An 18,302-nucleotide genomic window follows, 5' to 3' on the forward strand; every position below is an offset into this window, starting at 1 on the left:
ATAGTTTGAAATCGGGAGGGGTGATGCCTCCAGCTCTGTTCTTCTTTCTCAGGATTGCTTTGGCATTTTAGGGTCTTTTATAGTTCCATACAAATTTTGGTGTTGCTTTTCCTATTTCTATGAAAAATGCCATTGGGATTTTGATAGTAGAGACCTCAATCAGGGATGGGGGGAAGCCAGTTAAGAACTCTTTCTTTGTTTGCTATAGTCTGGTGGGTCTCCGGGATGTTTTGGGGGCCCATCCTTCAGGTGCTAAAGGTTAGGGTGTTAGATGTTGGTTCAAACCACTTGGCTCCTCAGGGAGAAGCTGGAGTTGTGAGTTCCTTCTCAATTGTTACTGTGCCGGCAGTCAGGTATATAATGAGAGTGTGTCTCAGACCTTCCTGCCTCAGTGTAGATATTTTGTTGTTCCCCTGATGTGTATTTACTGCTCAGCTTGTCTCAAAACTTCCTTCAGAGGGAATGGCTCCTGTATAGCTGGAGAGTCAGTGTGTCCATGGGAGGGGGTGAGTTCAGGAGTCTCCTAGGTCGCCATCTTGGACCAGGACAGACCCATATGTCTTTTGACCCGGCCAGCTTTTACAAGCTTTGACCAAGCCACATAGAAAGTTTTCAGATAACTCACTCCTCCCTGGCTTCTATGCACTGGCTTCCTCCCCGTTAACCTCAGCCAGGCTGTGGGGAAGGATGGGATCCGGCTTGGCAAGGAAGGGGCAAAGCCAGCCCCTACAGACTGTGAGGTCCCAGAGGGCCTATCCCTCCTACACTCTGCTGTCCTCAAGCCTATGGTGGCAGCTGTCTCAAGTCTGAGGGGCCCTGTCTCCTACCTGACTGGGATGACAGTGGGGGCATTCGTTAGGAGCCCTTGGTTTTGCATGACAAAAAACACCAATAAAAAATTATTGACACCTGTTAACCCAATCGGGGGAGGCAGTCTCTGTCACACTAGGTCTTGGGCCTATATTATCTTCCTAAAGCTGCTGCAAGAAAATGACCACAAACTCTGTGGCTCGAAACAGTGCAGATTTATCCTCTCACGCTCTGGAGATTGGAAGCCTGGGTTGGCTCAGCTAGTTTCTCTGCTCAGGAACTTACAAGGTCAAAAGCAAGGTGATGGCCATCTGGGCTCTTATTGGGAGGCTCTGGGGAAAATCTGCTTCTGAGCTCATTCAGCCTCGGGGCAGAATACGGATCCTTGTGGCTGTGGGACCGATGTCCTCGTCCTCGTATCCTTGCTGGCTGACAGCTCCGGACTTCGGCTGGGGGCTGCCCTTGGCCCCTGGAGACCCCACTCTGGTCTCTGGGCTGCAAGGGGCTCCCTAGATTTCAGAGCCAGTACAGGCATACGCCAAATCTCTCTCAGGCCCGGAAGCTCCCCGACTTTGCTTTCTGCTGCCTCTCTTCTGCTTTCAGCCAGAGAAGGTTCTCTACTTCCAAGGGCCCTTGTGGTTAGATCGGGCCCATCTGGTAACAGACTAGTCACCCTGTTTCAAGGTCTGTAAACTTACATCTGCATCCTTCTTGCCTGTCATTACCCACCAGAGTCACAGTTTCTGGGGATTAGGGCGTGCGTATCTTTGAGGGAGGGGCTCAATTTCGCTGACAAGCAAGCCTCTAGAACCATGGTTCTGGCCCCACTCAGACTTTGTTTCTGTTTCACTCTGTGGGTGGTTTGTCCTCTCCTGCTGATGAGTGTAGGGGGCATGGGGTGCCCAAAATGTTGAGTCGCACCCTCAAAATCCCCACAGTCAGAGGGTAGGTGACCCTCTCCTCGTTCCACTGCGAAACTCCCGAAGAGAGAGACCTCATTGGCCCAGTGCAGGTCATAGGCCCATCCCTGGGACTGAGCCCACCCTTGGGGCAGGAAGAGGCTTCGGGGACGGTGACTGGCCCAGCCTGGTTGCGAGCCCACCCCAAAACTAAACAGGGACGTCTTTCACCAAAAGAAGGGAAGGGTGGTGGGCATAAAACCCAGAACCACTTTTGTGCCCATCATCACGTGCGGCAGACTCGAGGAACCCTTCAGGTTGCCTGGCTCGGCCACCTCTTGCCATCCCATGAGGTACACTGGGTTACCAACCCTCTTCCCCCGAGACTGTGGTCCGACTCCACTGTTCACCAGCAGGCTGAGCTTTTTCTGGGCCTCAGCTGTTCCCTCGATAAAATGGGAAAGAGAACAGTCTGTGCCTAGAGTGTTTGGCACAGGGGAAAGGGCAGCCAGGAGGAAGTGTGAGGAGGCCTGTGACCGGAAGCCGAGCATCGCCGGCCCCTCTGGCTCTCCTGCCCCAGTGGTAGGGACACCAGGCCCTCCAGCTTCCCAGCAGACACAGGCAGGCGCGGGGCTGCCCAGAATGCACCTGGCCAGGCTCCGGGCCATGAAAAGGCAGCCATTCAAGGCTGGCTTGGACAGGAGCCGGGTGACGAGAGACAGGGAGCCCTGTGCTCCGGAGAGGAAGGAGGCCTCTGCGTGGCCTCCCCGTGGGGCCATGCTGCTAGGCTGGGAGGGCAGGCCGGCTCTGGGGAAGGGGAGGTGCCGGGGAGGGAAGACTAAGCTAGTGTTTGAGGCCGAGGGGCTGAAAGGAGGCTGTGTGTGCCCAAGCAGACCGCCTGGCGGGTGGGGATGTGAGTCACTGGTGGCCAGGGGGGAGGGGCCGCCCAGCTGCCCAGGACAAGGGGGCACGATGCCCACCTGCGTGTGAATGCGTGTCAGTGTGCATTCCAACGTGTGTGCCGGGGGCGGGGCTGGGGCTTCGCACGACTGTCTGGGATGCCCCCGCCTCCCTGGGGGAGACACACCCAGTTATCCTCCGAATATGACTGAGGCAAGAGGCGGCCCTGCCAGGGTCTCCTCCAGGTGGCCGATGCGAGCGATTCTTTCCCCGGGCTAGTCAACTGATAGGCGTCAGTGCCTCGCCTCCCCGCCCCAGTGCTGCCAGGGAAACAGGGCTGTCTCCTGCTCTTCGTCGTGTTCAGTTTGGTGGGACAGATGGAGGAGGGACAGACAGATGTGATGCCAGCCAAGAGAGGGGACATTTGAGCTGGGTTTTGAAAGATGAACAGGAATTCACTCGGTTCAGAAGGGGGGATGCCTTTGAGCAGGAGGCTGGGATCTCAGTAAATGGGAGAAGGCCAGGATGGCCGGAATAGGGGTTGGGGGTAGATGTGGGTGGTGTCAAGGGCCTGTGGGCAGTGCCCAGAGGCTCTTGGAGGTAAGGATGGGCACAGACTTGAGGACCCTGGGGCAGATCAAAAGAGGCCATTCGTGGATACCCTGGGACCTGCCTGGTCCCGAGCCTGTTCCCAGGGGCCGTCAGGTAGGGTTTCGCTGGTAGCAGACGAGGTGGTCAGGGAAGGCCCCTCCTGCCTGGGGAAAACCTTGGGCCTGTGTGCGTATGTGGGTGAAGGTATGTGTCTTTCTAGGTATGTCTCCCTGTGTGCTGAGTATCTGTGTATGTGTGACCGTGGGTATGTCTAAGGGCGTGTGTGTGTGTGTGTGTGTGTGTGTATGCGCGCGTGTGCTCGCACATCTCTAGAAATGTGAATCTCTGTGGGGGGGTGTCTGTATCTTCTGGGTGAACGTACATCTCATGTGCGTATGAGTATGAGTGTGATGTGTGCACGTCCCTGAATTCACATGCTTCTGAAGGAATGTGTCTGTGTGTATGAGTGTCGTGGTATGTGTATGTGTGTGTGTGTGTTCCTGGGTGCATGTGTACATGCCTGGGTCTGTGTCATCCGTACGCCTGGGTTGCTCGGCTATGAGTGTGCATTTGTCTGTGTCTGTGAGCGAAAGTGTGTGTTTGTTTGTATGTGTGTCTCCCACACCCTTCTGATGGGAGACTGGGTGTGGCCCAACTGGCCTGGGGAGAGCGTCTGCCCGTCCTGCCTAGCCTCCCCTCCCCAACTTCTCCCAAGACTGCCCAGATCCTTGTTCTTGGGCCTTGCTGAACTCTGGCTCCTCTTTCCAGCTGCCCAGCTCCAACCTTCACCCGACCGGCTCCCACACCCCCAAAGCTGTGGGTGGCCTTGGCCGCCCCCAGACCAGCCAGCAGAGGCCCAAGCAAAGGAAAAGGGCCAGAGAGTGGCCAGCCCTCCACTGGCCAACCTGGGGGCACCTCCCATCCAGGAGAGAAGATTTGTCAGGAAAACATGTGGGAACATTTCCCACACAGCCACCCACCCCTTTCTTCTTCCTTCTGGGGCTCTTGGTCTTAGGGCTTTGTTTTGGAGGGCAATTTGAAAGACCAGTGGGATTTGGCATGAGTGGGGGGACTGGCCCAGCGTCCCTTCCCCAGCTTTCTTGATCACAGAAGCAGCCTTTGAGGGATCAGCCCCCTCCAGGGAGCTTCTGTGGGGCTGCTAGTCTCAGGGCCCTGCCCCAAGCAGTACAGGGAACACCCAGACCTAGCCAGTCATCATACCCAGGCCCCCAGACACAAGCACCAGCCCAGGTCTGGCCATGTGACTGAGGCAAGACCAATAAGAGTCCTTTCTCTGGGAATTGAGAAGTTCAGAGGAAAAAACCTATTTCCTCTGGGAACCACACCTGCTCTTCTCCTTCTCATGGACGGAGCCTCTGGCTGTAGAAGAGCCAAGAGATAGGTGGACTATCCAGGGGCATGGGTTGTGGAGAGAGAATGAGAGAGAGCAAGAGACAAGGGTTTCCTGTCACAGGAGCAAATCCACTTCTTTTGCTTGAGCTGCTGTGAGTCGGGCTTCTGTCACTCATACCCGGTGAGCCCTAGATAATCACTGGATCAGGATTGACAGGCACCTGCACTTGGGTGCACAGGAACCCCTTGCCTGAGGCTAAACACTCCTCACTGTCTCTCCCGCAGAGGCTGTGCCACTCATTCCATCTCTTGCCAAGCTCACAAACCCACCCCTGCTTTCTCAGCTGCCGACTGCATGACTGGGAAAGTGAATTCGTCACCTCTCCCCCACTCTGTCCCCACTTTCCTCCATAGCTGCCTCCCCATCCTATCCCTCCTTTGCCCCTTGCCTGCTGCTGACCAAAGGGCTGGAATGGGAGGGCTCAGTGCCAGCAGATCCCAGACTTTCCTCCATCTTCCCACCTCTCTGCTAGCTTCCTCTTGGTCTCTTTCCCTCTTCTTGGTGCTGTGTCCTCCTGACTGGGCTGTTCTTCCCAGGGTGCCCTGCAGGGGGGTCATTCTCTGCAGGGGAGGTGGGGGGCATCTAACGACCAGAGGTGGGAGTAGATGGCAGGCCTCCCCCTACAGCTCCTCACCAGATGGCCGGTTACAATGAAATCAGTGCTACCCCACTTAAAGCATCAGTTCCGAGAAGCACGAAACATATTTCCCACCATAGTCCCACTCTCCGTCCTGTGTGGGAAAGCTTCTCTCTGGGTGGATTCGAGGCCGTGATGGACAAAGACGGGGCAACCCTCCAGTCAGGTCATTGTGTGGGGCATCCAGGACCAATGAGAGAAAGTTCCAGATCCAAGGTACTGCTCTGCTGGGTTGCTGGACTTGTTCAGGGAGAGGGGGCTGTGCAGTCTTTCTTGCCAAGCACACATCTTCAGGGACACTCTTTTCCCTAAAGAGGGACTTCTGACACTCCACTGCCAATGAATAGGCCCTCTGAGAGTGTAGACGGCCATGCAGTGAAGCCCCAGCCATGGCTGCCCAAGTCTTGTAACTGCCCTGGAGTGTAGGCATCTCCTCAGGGTCTTTAAATACCAAACTGAGTTCCGACCCACACTCACCAACATGGTGGGGCTGCTCTGACGTGACTACAGCCAACAGCTAATCTCTACCCCTCGGCCACCACCCGGCTCACACCTGGCATCCGGCATCGAGGTGCTCTGGGACCCCAGTCAGCCCCACTCTGGCCAGTCAAAGGCTGACCCGGGGCAACCTCTGGCCTTCCAGATGTCTCCCCACAGCCCCCCACCCCCAGGCCACTCCTTCCCCGTGAAAGCCCACACTGTGTTAGGGTCAAAGCATCAGGATCTGGATTCCAACCCATTCTCGGGGTGGTGGGCAGCTATAAGAGAAAATGGGGAGAGGGATGGAGAGAGGGACAGGGGACAGGAACAAGGGAGCAGGGACCGAAAGGGGAAGAGAAAGTGCCCAGGAGGTGTGGGGAAGGTGGAGACACTGAGGGATGGGGAGCTTCTGGGCAGAAGGAGAGCTCCCTGTCCCAGGGCAGCCCGTTAGCCTGAGAGGAAGAGGGGATAACCAGTGCCAAGGACCTCTAATCCACCAGGGCTTGGGACGCTGGTGGCCTACCCAGCTACTCTTCCTGTTCCTCCGCCCCCCCTCCAGGCTCCAGACCCTCCTCTCCCCACTCCCAACCCCACCTCCCCCACCTTCCCCACCTCCTGGGATGCGAGGGCCCGCCCTTTTGGGCAGGGCCGGATTCCAGCCCCACCACCCCGTCCTCAGGGGCCTTACTCAACCACCCCAGCTGGGGCTGGAGATAATAATGAGCAGGAATCCGCTGGGCTCTGCCTGCAGGCAGGACAGGTGGCAGGAGCCAGACCTGACGCTCCTGATAGGACAGGGCCCAGCCGAACACCCTGCGGGGGGAACCTGTCAGAGTGACAGTGAAAGCGGTCCAGGGTCCCGCCCGGCCCCCACGTACCCCACCCCCATGCCGCAGTCAGGGACCGAGTACTTAATTTTCATCCATTTGCCCAGACCCAGATCAAATGAGCCCATGAAGACAACCAGTTCCTCTCAGGGGACCCAATTCCCCCAGTAAACACTCAGCTGGCTGTTAGTGGCTTCCCCCCTTTTACCTTCTTGTCCTGGTGGGTTCTGGGGCCCCTATTAGGCCAAATGTAGACAATCATAATAACATCAACAGCAGCCCACCTGTCCTAACGCCACCGTGTAGGAGACACTAATTTATGCACTTCGCAAGCGTCATCCCACGTCACCCTGTAGTGGCAGGAAACTGAGGTCTCGAGGGGATAAGCCACCTGCCCCTACTGACAGCCCGGAAATGCAGAGACCAAACCCAACCCCCAGGCCCCTAGAGGCTCCAGTCTAGGCTCCAAACCCCCTCCTGGGGTAGCCGTGTCTGCCCCTTCCTGGCACCTGAGGAAACCCCACAGCTTCCAGGTCAGGGGTCAGTGCTGAGGTCCCTTGAGATGACCCCAGCCAGGCAGCCCTGTCCCTCTCTCCAGGCCACGCTTGCAGGGTGAAGGGGGAGAACCCAGAAACCTGGGCAGTGGAGTGGAGTGCCGGTGCCAGCTGGGATAGGCAGCCTATGGGGGTGTGGTGGCCCTCAGGGGCAGGCAGCCAAGCCAAGGGGGGCTTTTGTCTACTGGTCAGACCTTCCTCCAGCCCTGGTACTTGGAAAGGGCCATTAGAAAGAGCACTGGCCCCAGGGTTTTTCTCTGGAATTCTACAGAGAAGAACTTTCACTTTCCCTGAGCTGAGCTTACAACATCCCAGCAAATTCTTAGTGCATCTTGGGTTTTTCCTCCCCTTCCAAGGGGCCTCTGAGCCTTAAAGAAAGAGTTAAGGAGGTGTGCCTGGGTGGCTCAGTGGGTTAAAGCCTCTGCCTTCCGCTCAGGTCATGATCTGAGGGTCCTAGGTCCGGCCCCACATGGTGCTCTCTGCCCAGCAGGGAGCCTGCTTACCCCCACGCCCACCCCACCACCCACCCACAGCCTGTATCCCTGCCTACTTGTGATCTCTGTCTGTCAAACAAATAATAAAATCTTTAAAATAAAAGAAAAAGAAAAAGAATTGAGGAAGCTCCTCGCCTCAGGCTCAGGGTCCTGGGGCCCAGCTCAGTAGGAGAAGCTTCATTAGGCTTCTACCACCAGCCTCTACACTCAGGGACCTCCTGACCTCCCGAGGCACCCCTCGACAGGAAAATACCTCCCTGTCACTGCCATCCTCCAAGGGCTCAGGGCCTGCCTCTGGAGCCAGGCAGGCCTCCTGGCTTTGTTTACTATGATACCTGGCCCACAGGGCTTTTCTACTCTGGGCACCTCTATTTCCTCCTCTGTAAGGTAAGAATATTAAATGTATGTGCCTCTAGGATTAAGTGATTCATGGTTGAGCCTAGAATCGGGCTTTGCATATTGTAACTCTTTGATGAATGTTAGCTTTTATTTCTTGGACTGTGAAATGCTTCCATTTCAATTCTCTGGGCATTTTTGAGGTCCTCCTATCATCTCAGTGATGGGACCTCGACCTGGAACAAAACTACAACAGACACATGAACAACTAGCCAGATCAGCCGAGATTTTTACTGGTTAGAGGATTCTGGAAGTCACCGGGATGGAAACACCTATCACCCCAGACCCTGCTGGGCCAAGGTTGGCCATCTGTGTTGTACATCTGCTTGAGCCCACTCCCCAGGAAGGGCTGGGTCTGGCACACATGTAAGCAGATTAATAAAGGCTGGGGACAAAAAGGGTTTGAGTGAAATATTTGCTGATGGTTGAAAAGAGAGGAGGTCGCAGCCAGGCAAGCAGGCCTTCCCTTAGTAGTGAGGAGGGCCTCGGGCTGGCTTCCAGAGAAGGCTTCCAGAGCTGTGGCCCCTGACACCGGCAGCCCAGCCTCCTGGGGGCCTCTTTCCCCAGGGACATTGCTCCCCCCAAGTCCCTCTTCCCTGTAGACCAGCCCTAGGTACCTGGCCCAAGGTCCCCAACAGCTGGGTGCAGGGTGGTCTGCCTGGGAAGGGGAGAAAAGGAAGAAGGCAGAGGAAAGCAGAAGGGGAAAAGCAAGCCCTGTCCTCCTCTGCCTCCCCCACTACCGAAGAAAAGTCCTGAACCGGACCAGAGGGAGATGGTGGGGACCTGGGGGCCCGTGGAAAGTGGGTGGTGAGTGGTCTCCCGGCTCACAGGCGTCCAGAGGGACGGACGACCACAGGGAAGCTCCGCGGGGCAAACCCAGTAGTCGGGGGCCGAAGCGACCCTCTCGGGCTCGGAAGTTCCGACTGGGCCACGGCGGGTCGGGCCTCGGGTTCCGCCTCCGCGAAATGGGCCACTGGCCGCAGAGGGGAGGGCGGGAGGTGTGGCGGAGGGGTGGGACAGCGGGCCGCCCCGCCAAGGGGTGAGAGGGCGGGGGCGCCGAAGGGGTTAACGCACCTGGGCCGCTGCGGCCCCTCCCGGCCCCTCCTCCGGCCGCTGGGAAGAGGAAAGTCGCGGCGGGGGCGCGGCCGGGCCTTCGCTCCCGCCCGCCTAGTCCCCGTCACCGCCCGCCGTCCCCAAGCCGCGGCGCCCAGAGCTGCGACCCGCGCGCCCCGCTCCGCCGCCGCCCCGGCCCGGGCCGCCATGTCTCTGTGGTGAGTGGGGGCCCGGCGGGGCCGTCGGGCGGGAGGCCAGGGAGGGGGGGCGCGGGGACCCCCGGCTCCCTCTCCCCGAGGTCAGGGGGACTCACGGGCGCGGGGGGCGCCGGGCTGCTCCCGGGGACCGGAGGATGATGCCGCGCTCGGTGCTCCCGGGCTGACCTCAGTTTCCCGGGACTGACGGGCTCGGCGGCGGCGGCCGGGATGCCCGGCGGGGCGCGGCGCCCGAACCAGCCGGACGGGGCTGGGGATCCCGCGGGGCCGGTGCGCCCTGCCCGCGCCGGCCGCCCCTCGGCTCCCCCGGGCCCGGGCCCCTCGGCACCTGGATCCCACTCCGGGACTCCGAGCTTTGGGGACCCAAGGGCTCTCCGGGAAGCTGGGTCCCGTCCCCCATTCTGAGGACCTCCTGAGTCCTTGGCGACCCCTGTCCTCTACCACACCCGCGAGAGGCTCTCCTTTCTCCCGGGGAGCTAGAGCCTCCGGTCCCCCACCTCTCCCCCTCTCCCTTTCTCCTTCCTCGCTGTGGGACTTTTGTCCTGCAAATGGAGTGGGGCGGTGCAGGTGGACTGACCTGGAGCGGAGGGACACCTCTGCCGCATCCCCCTCTCCTGGGGTGACCCCCCCCACTTCCTCCAGTCTGGACCTCCCTAACTGGGGGGAAGGGGTGATTCGCTGAAACCCCCAGGAGACCCTGACCCCGGAATATTCTACTGTCCCCTTTGGGAGGGTCGAGTCTCCGTTTCCAACTCCCCCCTCCCCCCACTCCCGCACCTGGGATGACCCAGTCTTCCCCCAACCGCATACATGGGGAAACCCTGGGACCCCATGGGGAAATGTCGCTCAAGGGGACTCCACATTCACTTGCCCTGGGTGCCTGCACCTTCAACTAGCCAGTCCTGAGGGCCACCCCAGGCTTCTCCAGAGTCCCTGTGACGTACTTTGCAGTCTCTTTCTTCTGTTAGCCCCGGCCCTTCAGCTCCCCCCTGGGGGTCCGGGCTGTCTCATTCTTGGCCTGGTCCTGTGAGGCCACACTTCTAGCCTGCCTCTTCCACAATAGCCCCCAGCCCCTGTGTCTCAGCAAGAGAGACCCGAGCCGAAGGCCTGGCCACCTCCAGAGTCTGAGCTGAGGACAGAGGGTCCTCGGGAGCCCCCCTCCCCGCTGCCTCTGCCCTGGGTCTGCCAACACCTCCTGCAAAAGGCTTTAATTTCTTCTTCTGAAATAGGTGTGGTAGGGGGTATCTGGGCAAGGAGGGTCCCTGAAAAATAAAATCTGAATGTGTCCCCTTCCCAGTGTAGAGCTGGGGGAACTTCTCTCTCCAAGCGGATGTTAAGACAGAGGGGCCCTGTGCCCGTCGTGCCAGGAGCCGCCTGCCCCCTTCTCAGGCCTCCGTCAGCCATGTGGGCAGTATTGCACTGGGTTGGACAGATGGGATGGAAGGGGAAGGGACAGGCTTCTTTGGGTCCCATGTTAAAGACTCTCCCCAGTGTCCCCCCAGGTTATTGAGCTCTGCGGCTGTAGAGCAAGCCCTGTGTCTACCCCTCCCAATGTTTCCCCCAGCCCAAGGTTCACCCCAAAGCTTCACCCCAATGGTTCACCAGGTTTGGACAGGGAAATGAAAGCAAACAGGGTGGCTTGCTGGGGTTGGGGAACAAGCAGAAATCTCCACCAGAGGTCGTCCTCAGAGACTCACAGCATTCCCCGGACTACACACCCACTGGGAGCGGGACTCCTGAGATAATGCTCTCTCTCCTTGTTATCCTCATTGAGGGGGGAAAAAGAAATCACAGTTTGGAAACTGTAAGGGGGACCCAGTCAGAGTCATTTTGCTTGTATGTGGGTCCCTGGGTCCTGGCAAGGAGGAAGGGCAGGGAGGGAGAGGAAGCAGGCCTCTCCTCTAACCACTGGGGGGGGTCACATGACTTGAATCTGTGCCCCCCCTGCAGCTCCCAACAAGTCACAGGGTACTCATCCTTTCCTCTCTCCTCCATGCCACCGTCTATCCCCACCCCTCTATTCCCCACCCCCTCCCACCCTGCCCCCAGGAAGAAAACAGTCTACAAGAGCGTGTGCCTGTCCCTGGCCCTGCTTGTGGCGGTAACAGTATTCCAGCGCAGTCTGACCCCCCACCAGTTTCTGCAAGAGCCCCCACCGCCCACCCGGGAGCCACAGAAGGCCCAGAACCCGAGTGGACACCTGGTGAACCCTAACAGCTTCTGGAAGAACCCCAAGGATGTGGCTGCTCCCACGCCCATGGCCCCTCGAGGGCCCCAGACTTGGGACGTCAGCACCACTAACTGCTCAGCCAACGTCAACCTGACCCACCAGCCCTGGTTCCAGGGCCTGGAGCCCCATTTCCGGCAGTTTCTGACCTACCGGCACTGCCGCTACTTCCCCATGCTGCTGAACCACCCGGAGAAGTGCCGCGGCACTGTCTACCTGCTGGTGGTGGTCAAGTCGGTCATCACGCAGCATGACCGCCGCGAGGCCATCCGCCAGACCTGGGGCCAGGAGCAGGAGCTGGGGAGCCGCGGCGCTGTGCGCACCCTCTTCCTGCTGGGCACGGCCTCCAAGCAGGAGGAGCGTGCCCACTACCAGCAGCTGCTGGCCTACGAGGACCGACTATACGGCGACATCCTGCAGTGGGACTTCCTGGACAGCTTCTTCAACCTGACCCTCAAGGAGATTCACTTCCTCAAGTGGTTTGACATCTACTGCCCCCACGTCCAGTTCATCTTCAAGGGCGACGACGACGTCTTTGTCAACCCCACCAACCTGCTAGAGTTTCTGGCCGACCGGCAGCCGCAGGAGGACCTGTTCGTGGGCGATGTCCTGCAGCACGCCCGGCCCATCCGCAAGAAGGACAACAAGTACTACATCCCGGGGGTCCTGTACAGCAAGCCCAGCTACCCGCCGTACGCGGGCGGGGGCGGCTTCCTCATGGCTGGCGGCCTGGCCCGGCGCCTGCACCGCGCCTGCGACACACTGGAGCTGTACCCCATCGACGACGTCTTCCTGGGCATGTGTCTGGAGGTGCTGAGCGTGCAGCCCACAGCCCACGAGGGCTTCAAGACATTCGGCATCTCCCGGAACCGCAACAGCCGCATGAACAAGGAGCCCTGCTTCTTCCGCTCCATGCTGGTGGTGCACAAGCTGCTGCCCGCCGAGCTGCTGGCCATGTGGGGGCTGGTGCATGGCAACCTCACCTGCGCCCGCAAGCTGCAGGTGCTCTGACGGCGGCCAGATCCCCGGAGGGGCGGGGCCACGCCACGCGTTCTTGAGCGCCCCCCGGCGGCCTGGGGCTGGAGCTGCGATGTCGGGGCAAAGATCGTGGTTCCCTGCTCCCCACCCCCCCAGGGAGGTGGGGTGGGGGGCATGGGGCTTTGTGGGCCCCTGGGCGTGATGGGGCGCGGTGAGCCAGAAGGGGCCCTCACTGCGTGGACCTTACCCAGAAAGTGGTCCTTCCCCGCCTGCGGAAGGTCATCTTGGGAGCAAGGCGGGTGGCCTCTGGTAGCCCTCCTAACCTGGGTTCTCTCTTGGGCTCCCTGTGACCTGGGGAGAGGCCCTGGTGACCTCTGAAGGAACCCCCGTGCTCAGGTACCCGGGTTAGGTCTGGCCCTGGATGGGACAGGGGTGACCCTCTCATCTTCACAGAGAAGATTCTCCACCTCCCGCGAAATGCCTCAGTCTCCCCCATGGGCCCAGGCAGCCCTTTCAGGAGAAGCTCAACCCTGTGCAGGCTCACAGGCCCCTCCCCTGACCCCCACCCCTGCAGCCCATGCCCCTGGGCCTCCAGGAGATGGAAGCTGGAAAGACCTTCGGCAACAACTCCCCCGCCACCACCACCACCACCACCACCACCACCACCACAAGACCTGCCTGGAGTTGCTGCTCGTCTCTGCTCACAGGAGGGTTTGCTCCCGGCTGTGTCCTGTGATGCTCCATCCGCCCCATCTGAAAGCGCGGCTGGCCGCCCTGACTACCTCAGCAATGCTCCGAACCTCTGATGGGCTGCAGCGCCCTCCCACCCCCCAACCCAGGGCCAGAGAGCAGTGCTCCAGCCCCTGCAGTCGCGGTGCTGCCCAGCCCTCCGAGGGACGGGTGTGGTGCCCCCGAGGCCTGGCTCCCCACCCGGAAACCAGCCGGTTTGGCCCTGGAGATGGACATTCCTCTATTACTGTGAAGTCTTATTTATGAAGAATTTGGAGGGAGAGAGTGCCAGGCCTCGGGAGATGGTGGTGTTCCTCCTCTCCCTTCCCTCATTCCAGCAAGATACCACCTCCGCGGCCACTCACCCTCCACCCAGGGCACCCCCACGCCTGTTCCAGTCCCCCTCCGGAGCCCTGCCCTCCCTGCCTGCCTACTTCTCCAGGGCCTGAGCAGACCAACGTGGGCCCCCGTAAAGGGATGGAGTGAACCCTCAGGTGTACTTGGGCACGGGTGCCAAAGGACACCCCCTCACATCAGTGGGGAGGCACCGAGGAAAAGATGGAGGGATCAACTCTATTTTCTCAATAAAAGGGGGCTGGTTTTCTTCTGGTGTGCGACTTTCTGTCACCATCTCCATCAAAGAGAGTCTGGGGCCGGGGTTACCGGAGATTTCTGAAGACACAGCTTGTTCCTTGCTTTTGGCCGGTGGGTGCACAAGGACACCTTGAAGGGCTTTAGAGGTCTGTGGGTGCCAGGATTAAAGCAGACACCACAGGGGCCAGAGTCTGGAGAGCTGCCCCCCCAGAGGAGGCGGTATGGGGGAGAAACAGGGCGGCTAACGGTGCATTCCCGGGGAGCCTGATGTTACAGGCTGGGGGTGGGTTCCCTGATGTCCCTTCAGTCAACCTGGAAGCGTTGACAAGCTTGACAAGAAGCACCGAAACAGCAGTTCAGTGGGGTCCAGGGCTGGGAGTCGCAGGGGACTGCCATGGCTAGGGAGCCTCGGCCTAAGTTGCTTACCTCCAGCGTGGGGAGAACAGCTATCCCAGAAGAGTCACTGGGGCCGGAGTGAGCAAGCTCCCCGCCTGCGCCCAGCTCGAGGCATCACGGAGTAGGGCAGATGCCCCCAGATGTCTACACTGGGTCTCCTTCAGAGAAGTAAAAGGAAGGGCTGGGTCCTCATATAATCTTAGAGGGCAGAAGGGAGCCTGAGACTAAATGGTGGGGGGCTCCAGGGTCAGTGCTGGGTTCAGCTGTGCCCTGAGGGCTGAACAGGGAGGCAGAAGGAAGGACTTCTCATACAAAGGGCTGGAGGAGGCAGGTGCAAGGCTGAATCGAAAAAGAGCTCCTCCCCAGGGGTGGGGAGTCGTGGGAGGGTGTTTGGGCCCCGGTGTGAGAAGGGACAGGAGCCCCTGAGGGAGGCAGGGCCTGTGAGGCCCTCTGGTTTTCAGGAAGGTGTTCAGACTTGATCCTGAGAGAGCAACGGGACAAGGAACAGGGGCCCTGGGTGTGCACCCCCTTCCTCTGGGCTCACTGGGTTGTCTCCAGCTGGGCCCCATGAACTAGGAGCTCTCAGCAGAGAGACTGCACATTCCCAGCATGGAAACTGCCTCAGCCTCAGCATCCGGCCTCACGGGCAGCCTTGCTCCTGAGTCCATTTCAGATCTCAGGGCCCAGGCCTGGGCTGACAGAGCTGGCAGAGGGGTGGGGTGCTGGCATTAGCTCCCCAGAAGGAGGGAGGAAGGTCAGGGATCCCTCTGAAGGGGACCCATGTAACTGGCACCCCCAGCACAGGGTGGAGAGCAGGCTTCAGCCCTGGGCCTGACGTCTCACCTCTGTCTTAATGGAGGAGTAGCACTCCCCTGGTAGACGAGGAAGGATGGTTCCCAGGCCGGGAACATGTGCAACAGCCCAGAAGTGAGTGAGAACACTGGGACATCAGGAGAAGCGCCTGCTGCCTGGTGTGGACAGTGTAGAGATGGGAGGGCCAGGGATGGGGTTGTCCCGGTAAAAAGGCTCCTCTGGCTAAGGCTTAGGATGCCTTCTGCAGGCACTGAGGACTCATTCCAGCTTCCAGAGCCAGAAACAAACAAGATCAGATGGGAACCCTAGAAACATGCCCTTGACCCCAGACCCTCTTGTGGGGCATGGGGAGGCGGCCAGTCCCAGGCCCCAGGAACATCAGCTGGGAACGTGGTACATGAGCCCAAGTCCTCCCCACCACTCTCTCTGCCTCCTCTCCCTGGGAACAGGGCTTCAAGAAAGAAGGGGTTAGTGACTGGGAAAATTGCGGATACCCTTCCACCCAGCTGGCCTTCGTTTCCTCCATCTGCCTGGGAGTATAACCTGGCTGCCTCCAAGGAGGGTGACCTCGGCCTTTCTAAGGGCTGCTGCTGATCATTTTGGGAAACAGACACAAAGGCCTTTCGGGTCTTAACAATCTTGCTTCCCAGTAACAATGATGGCAACGGCCACTTTATGGAACTTACTCAATTTGCCTGGCATTTCACATGTGGCACGGGTAGGCCTTCACTGAGGCCTATATATTTTAATGTTTCTCATTGAGTGTTGGAGTCCGAGTCTCTCCTATACCCCGTTAGCAGAAAATTGAAGTAGAATATGACACTCCAAGGGGCACCTGGGTGGCTCAGTGGGTTAAAGCCTCTGCCTTCAGCTCAGGTCATGATCTCAGGGTCCTGGAATCGAGTCCCACACCGGGCTCACTGCTCAGCGGAGAGCCTGCTTCCTCCTCTCTCTGCCTGCCTCTCTGCCTACTTGTGATCTCTGTCAAATAAATAAATAAATAATCTTAAAAGAAAAAAAAAAGAATATGACACTCCAAAATGTCTCTGTGGCATGAGAATTATCTTGATCTGGTTATTTTTAAGAAACAGCAGATGCAGGAGAAGCTCTGAAAACTGTTAGATGTGACCATTTTTTTTAAGAGTTTATTTATTTATTTAACAGAGATCACAATTGGGCAGAGAGGCAGGCAGATAGGGGTGGGGGAACAGGCTCCCCGCTGAGCAGAGAGCCTGATGTGGGACTCAATCCCAGACCCTGAGATCATGACCTGAGCGGAAGGCAGAGGCTTAACCCACTGAGCCACCCAGGTGCCCCTAGATGTGACCCTTTTGTAAGGGGCATTGAACCTTGTAAAAGAAATCTCCATTTGGGTCTCCCTCTCTATGCGGAGAAGAGGAGGATGGGGAAGCATCAATGCAGAAGGCAGGGTCTGAAATCCCATAAGTGACTACCCCCCCAACACACGTACACACGTATACACACACACACACACACACACACACACACACACACACACACACACACACACACACACACACACACACACTCTCTCTCTCTCCACCCCAACATCCACCCATCAGTGGTGGCTTCCTCCATTTTACAGAGTTTTCCGTTTTCCTGGGTATCATCCATGCATACAGGAGGTATACAGGTCTATAAGCGTCTGTCTTTTAGTCCAGGGAGGTCTCAGAAAAATTATGTTTTCTCCCTCTTGGAGCCCACTCACTACCAAACTACTGAACTTCAAGGGCTTCCAAAGTGCCAAGTCCACAAGTCCGGCGACTCCGGAAAGCCTGGGATCCGCCCTCTTCAGTTGTTGCCTGTCTGTCCACACGGTGGCGCTGTGGAACGTGGGCCGGCGCAGTTCCGCGCGTTCTTACAAGCTGTAGAGGGGCCCACAATTCACACACACAAAGAGGTCCTTCTCTTAACCATGACATTAAATTTTAGTCCGTCCTCAACCTGATCCTGGGGAGCAGGCTGACAGGGAGATGGGTCTCAAAGGCCCTGGGCTTCGAATACAATCCACCAGCTTCGTCCCCACTCTCATGTTCGTTCCCACTTTGTCCCCAGCCACCAGTTCTGCCTTACAAAGGGATGTGCGGAGGGGTAGCCATGGGTGCCACAGACCACTCAAAGAACCCTAGCCTGAACAAAGAAAGCCTGTTTCCAGGTGACTTACTCTATCCAGTCAGGCTGAGGAGCAGCGGGGAGGGAAGCTTCTGGAACCCCCTTATATGCCACAGTCAAGTGAAGAAACAGAGGCTCCCAGACGGGTCCCCAGCTACGTTCTGACAGGGCGGGACTTGAACTTAAGTCTGTGCTCCTTAACCCGTCACCCTACAGTCTCCCAAGAGCTTCAAGCTCTCCTTTTTCCCTCAGGAGTAACTTCTGGGTGTATTTGTGGATTTTTGCCCCCAAACCCAAAGAGTAGAAACATATTACATCCAGTGACTGATTTGAAATCTAATATTTTGGTATTTGGGGGAGCCCAGCAGTATTAGCACTGTAAAGAAAAAAAATTTTTTTTTCCAGATAGTTACTTAAAATATTACGAAGAAAAACTTGTTTCAAAATTACACTAACTTTAAAGCACAACCCCCAATCTGTCTGCTCCTAGCCCGGTTCATTCTCCATGAGCTATTTTACACCTTTTTTAAATTGCAGGTTCTGGTGGCTAGGGAAACAGGTGGCCCCAGGAGCTGCCAGTGACTTCTCTCCCCCCTGTGGAAAAACCAGTTTTGCCTCCGCTTGGAATTTAATTCCTTCACTCCATATAAATTTGTGCTTTTTAACGTCTCCTGTGAACCTGCTGTTGCATGTGCTTGCCCTCAGGTGAATAAGATACATTTTTACCTCAAGGTCATTTTTATATCAGTACGAATTATAACATTTAAATCTTTCTGAAGATTCTTTTAACAATTGTTTTTATATCAAAACGAACACAGACATATAATGGGGTGGAATGACATTTTTGCATGTATTTCTACGACAAAATTCGCCTCTTGGGACCAATTTTACACCTTGCAGGCGAGGCCACGCACAAAGCTCAGTCCCTTCCGACGGGACGCAAGCCCCACAGCTCGACTCAAGTCCCTGAGGAAAAGCTCCCCAGGGAGTTCTGAAAAATGTTCGCGTCCAGGCCCGCACCCAGGCTGGTTACTTGCGACCCTCCGCAGGGGGCGCGAGTCCAACTGTTTTAAACAACGTCCCCCGCTGCTCGGGCGAGCGGCCCAGCGGGGAACCCGAGGCCCGGGCAGGGATTTACTGACCCTGTAGGGCAGCAGGGGAC

The 18,302-nt window shown here is 57.9% G+C and overlaps 1 protein-coding gene across 1 annotated transcript; it reads left to right on the forward strand.

Annotated features, from left to right (window-relative positions):
• The first annotated feature begins 9,054 nt into the window (after nt 1–9,054).
• Nucleotides 9,055–13,808, forward strand: B3GNT7 (UDP-GlcNAc:betaGal beta-1,3-N-acetylglucosaminyltransferase 7). The gene is made up of 2 exons (XM_046018063.1): nt 9,055–9,273; nt 11,320–13,808. Exons 1-2 carry the CDS (start codon nt 9,263–9,265, stop codon nt 12,506–12,508), a joined length of 1,200 nt encoding a protein of 399 aa, XP_045874019.1. The 5' UTR covers nt 9,055–9,262; the 3' UTR covers nt 12,509–13,808.
• The last annotated feature ends 4,494 nt before the right edge of the window (nt 13,809–18,302 follow it).

Source organism: Meles meles, chromosome 9 (genome assembly GCF_922984935.1).
Source record: "Meles meles chromosome 9, mMelMel3.1 paternal haplotype, whole genome shotgun sequence".
Classification (NCBI taxonomy): Eukaryota; Metazoa; Chordata; class Mammalia; order Carnivora; family Mustelidae; genus Meles; species Meles meles.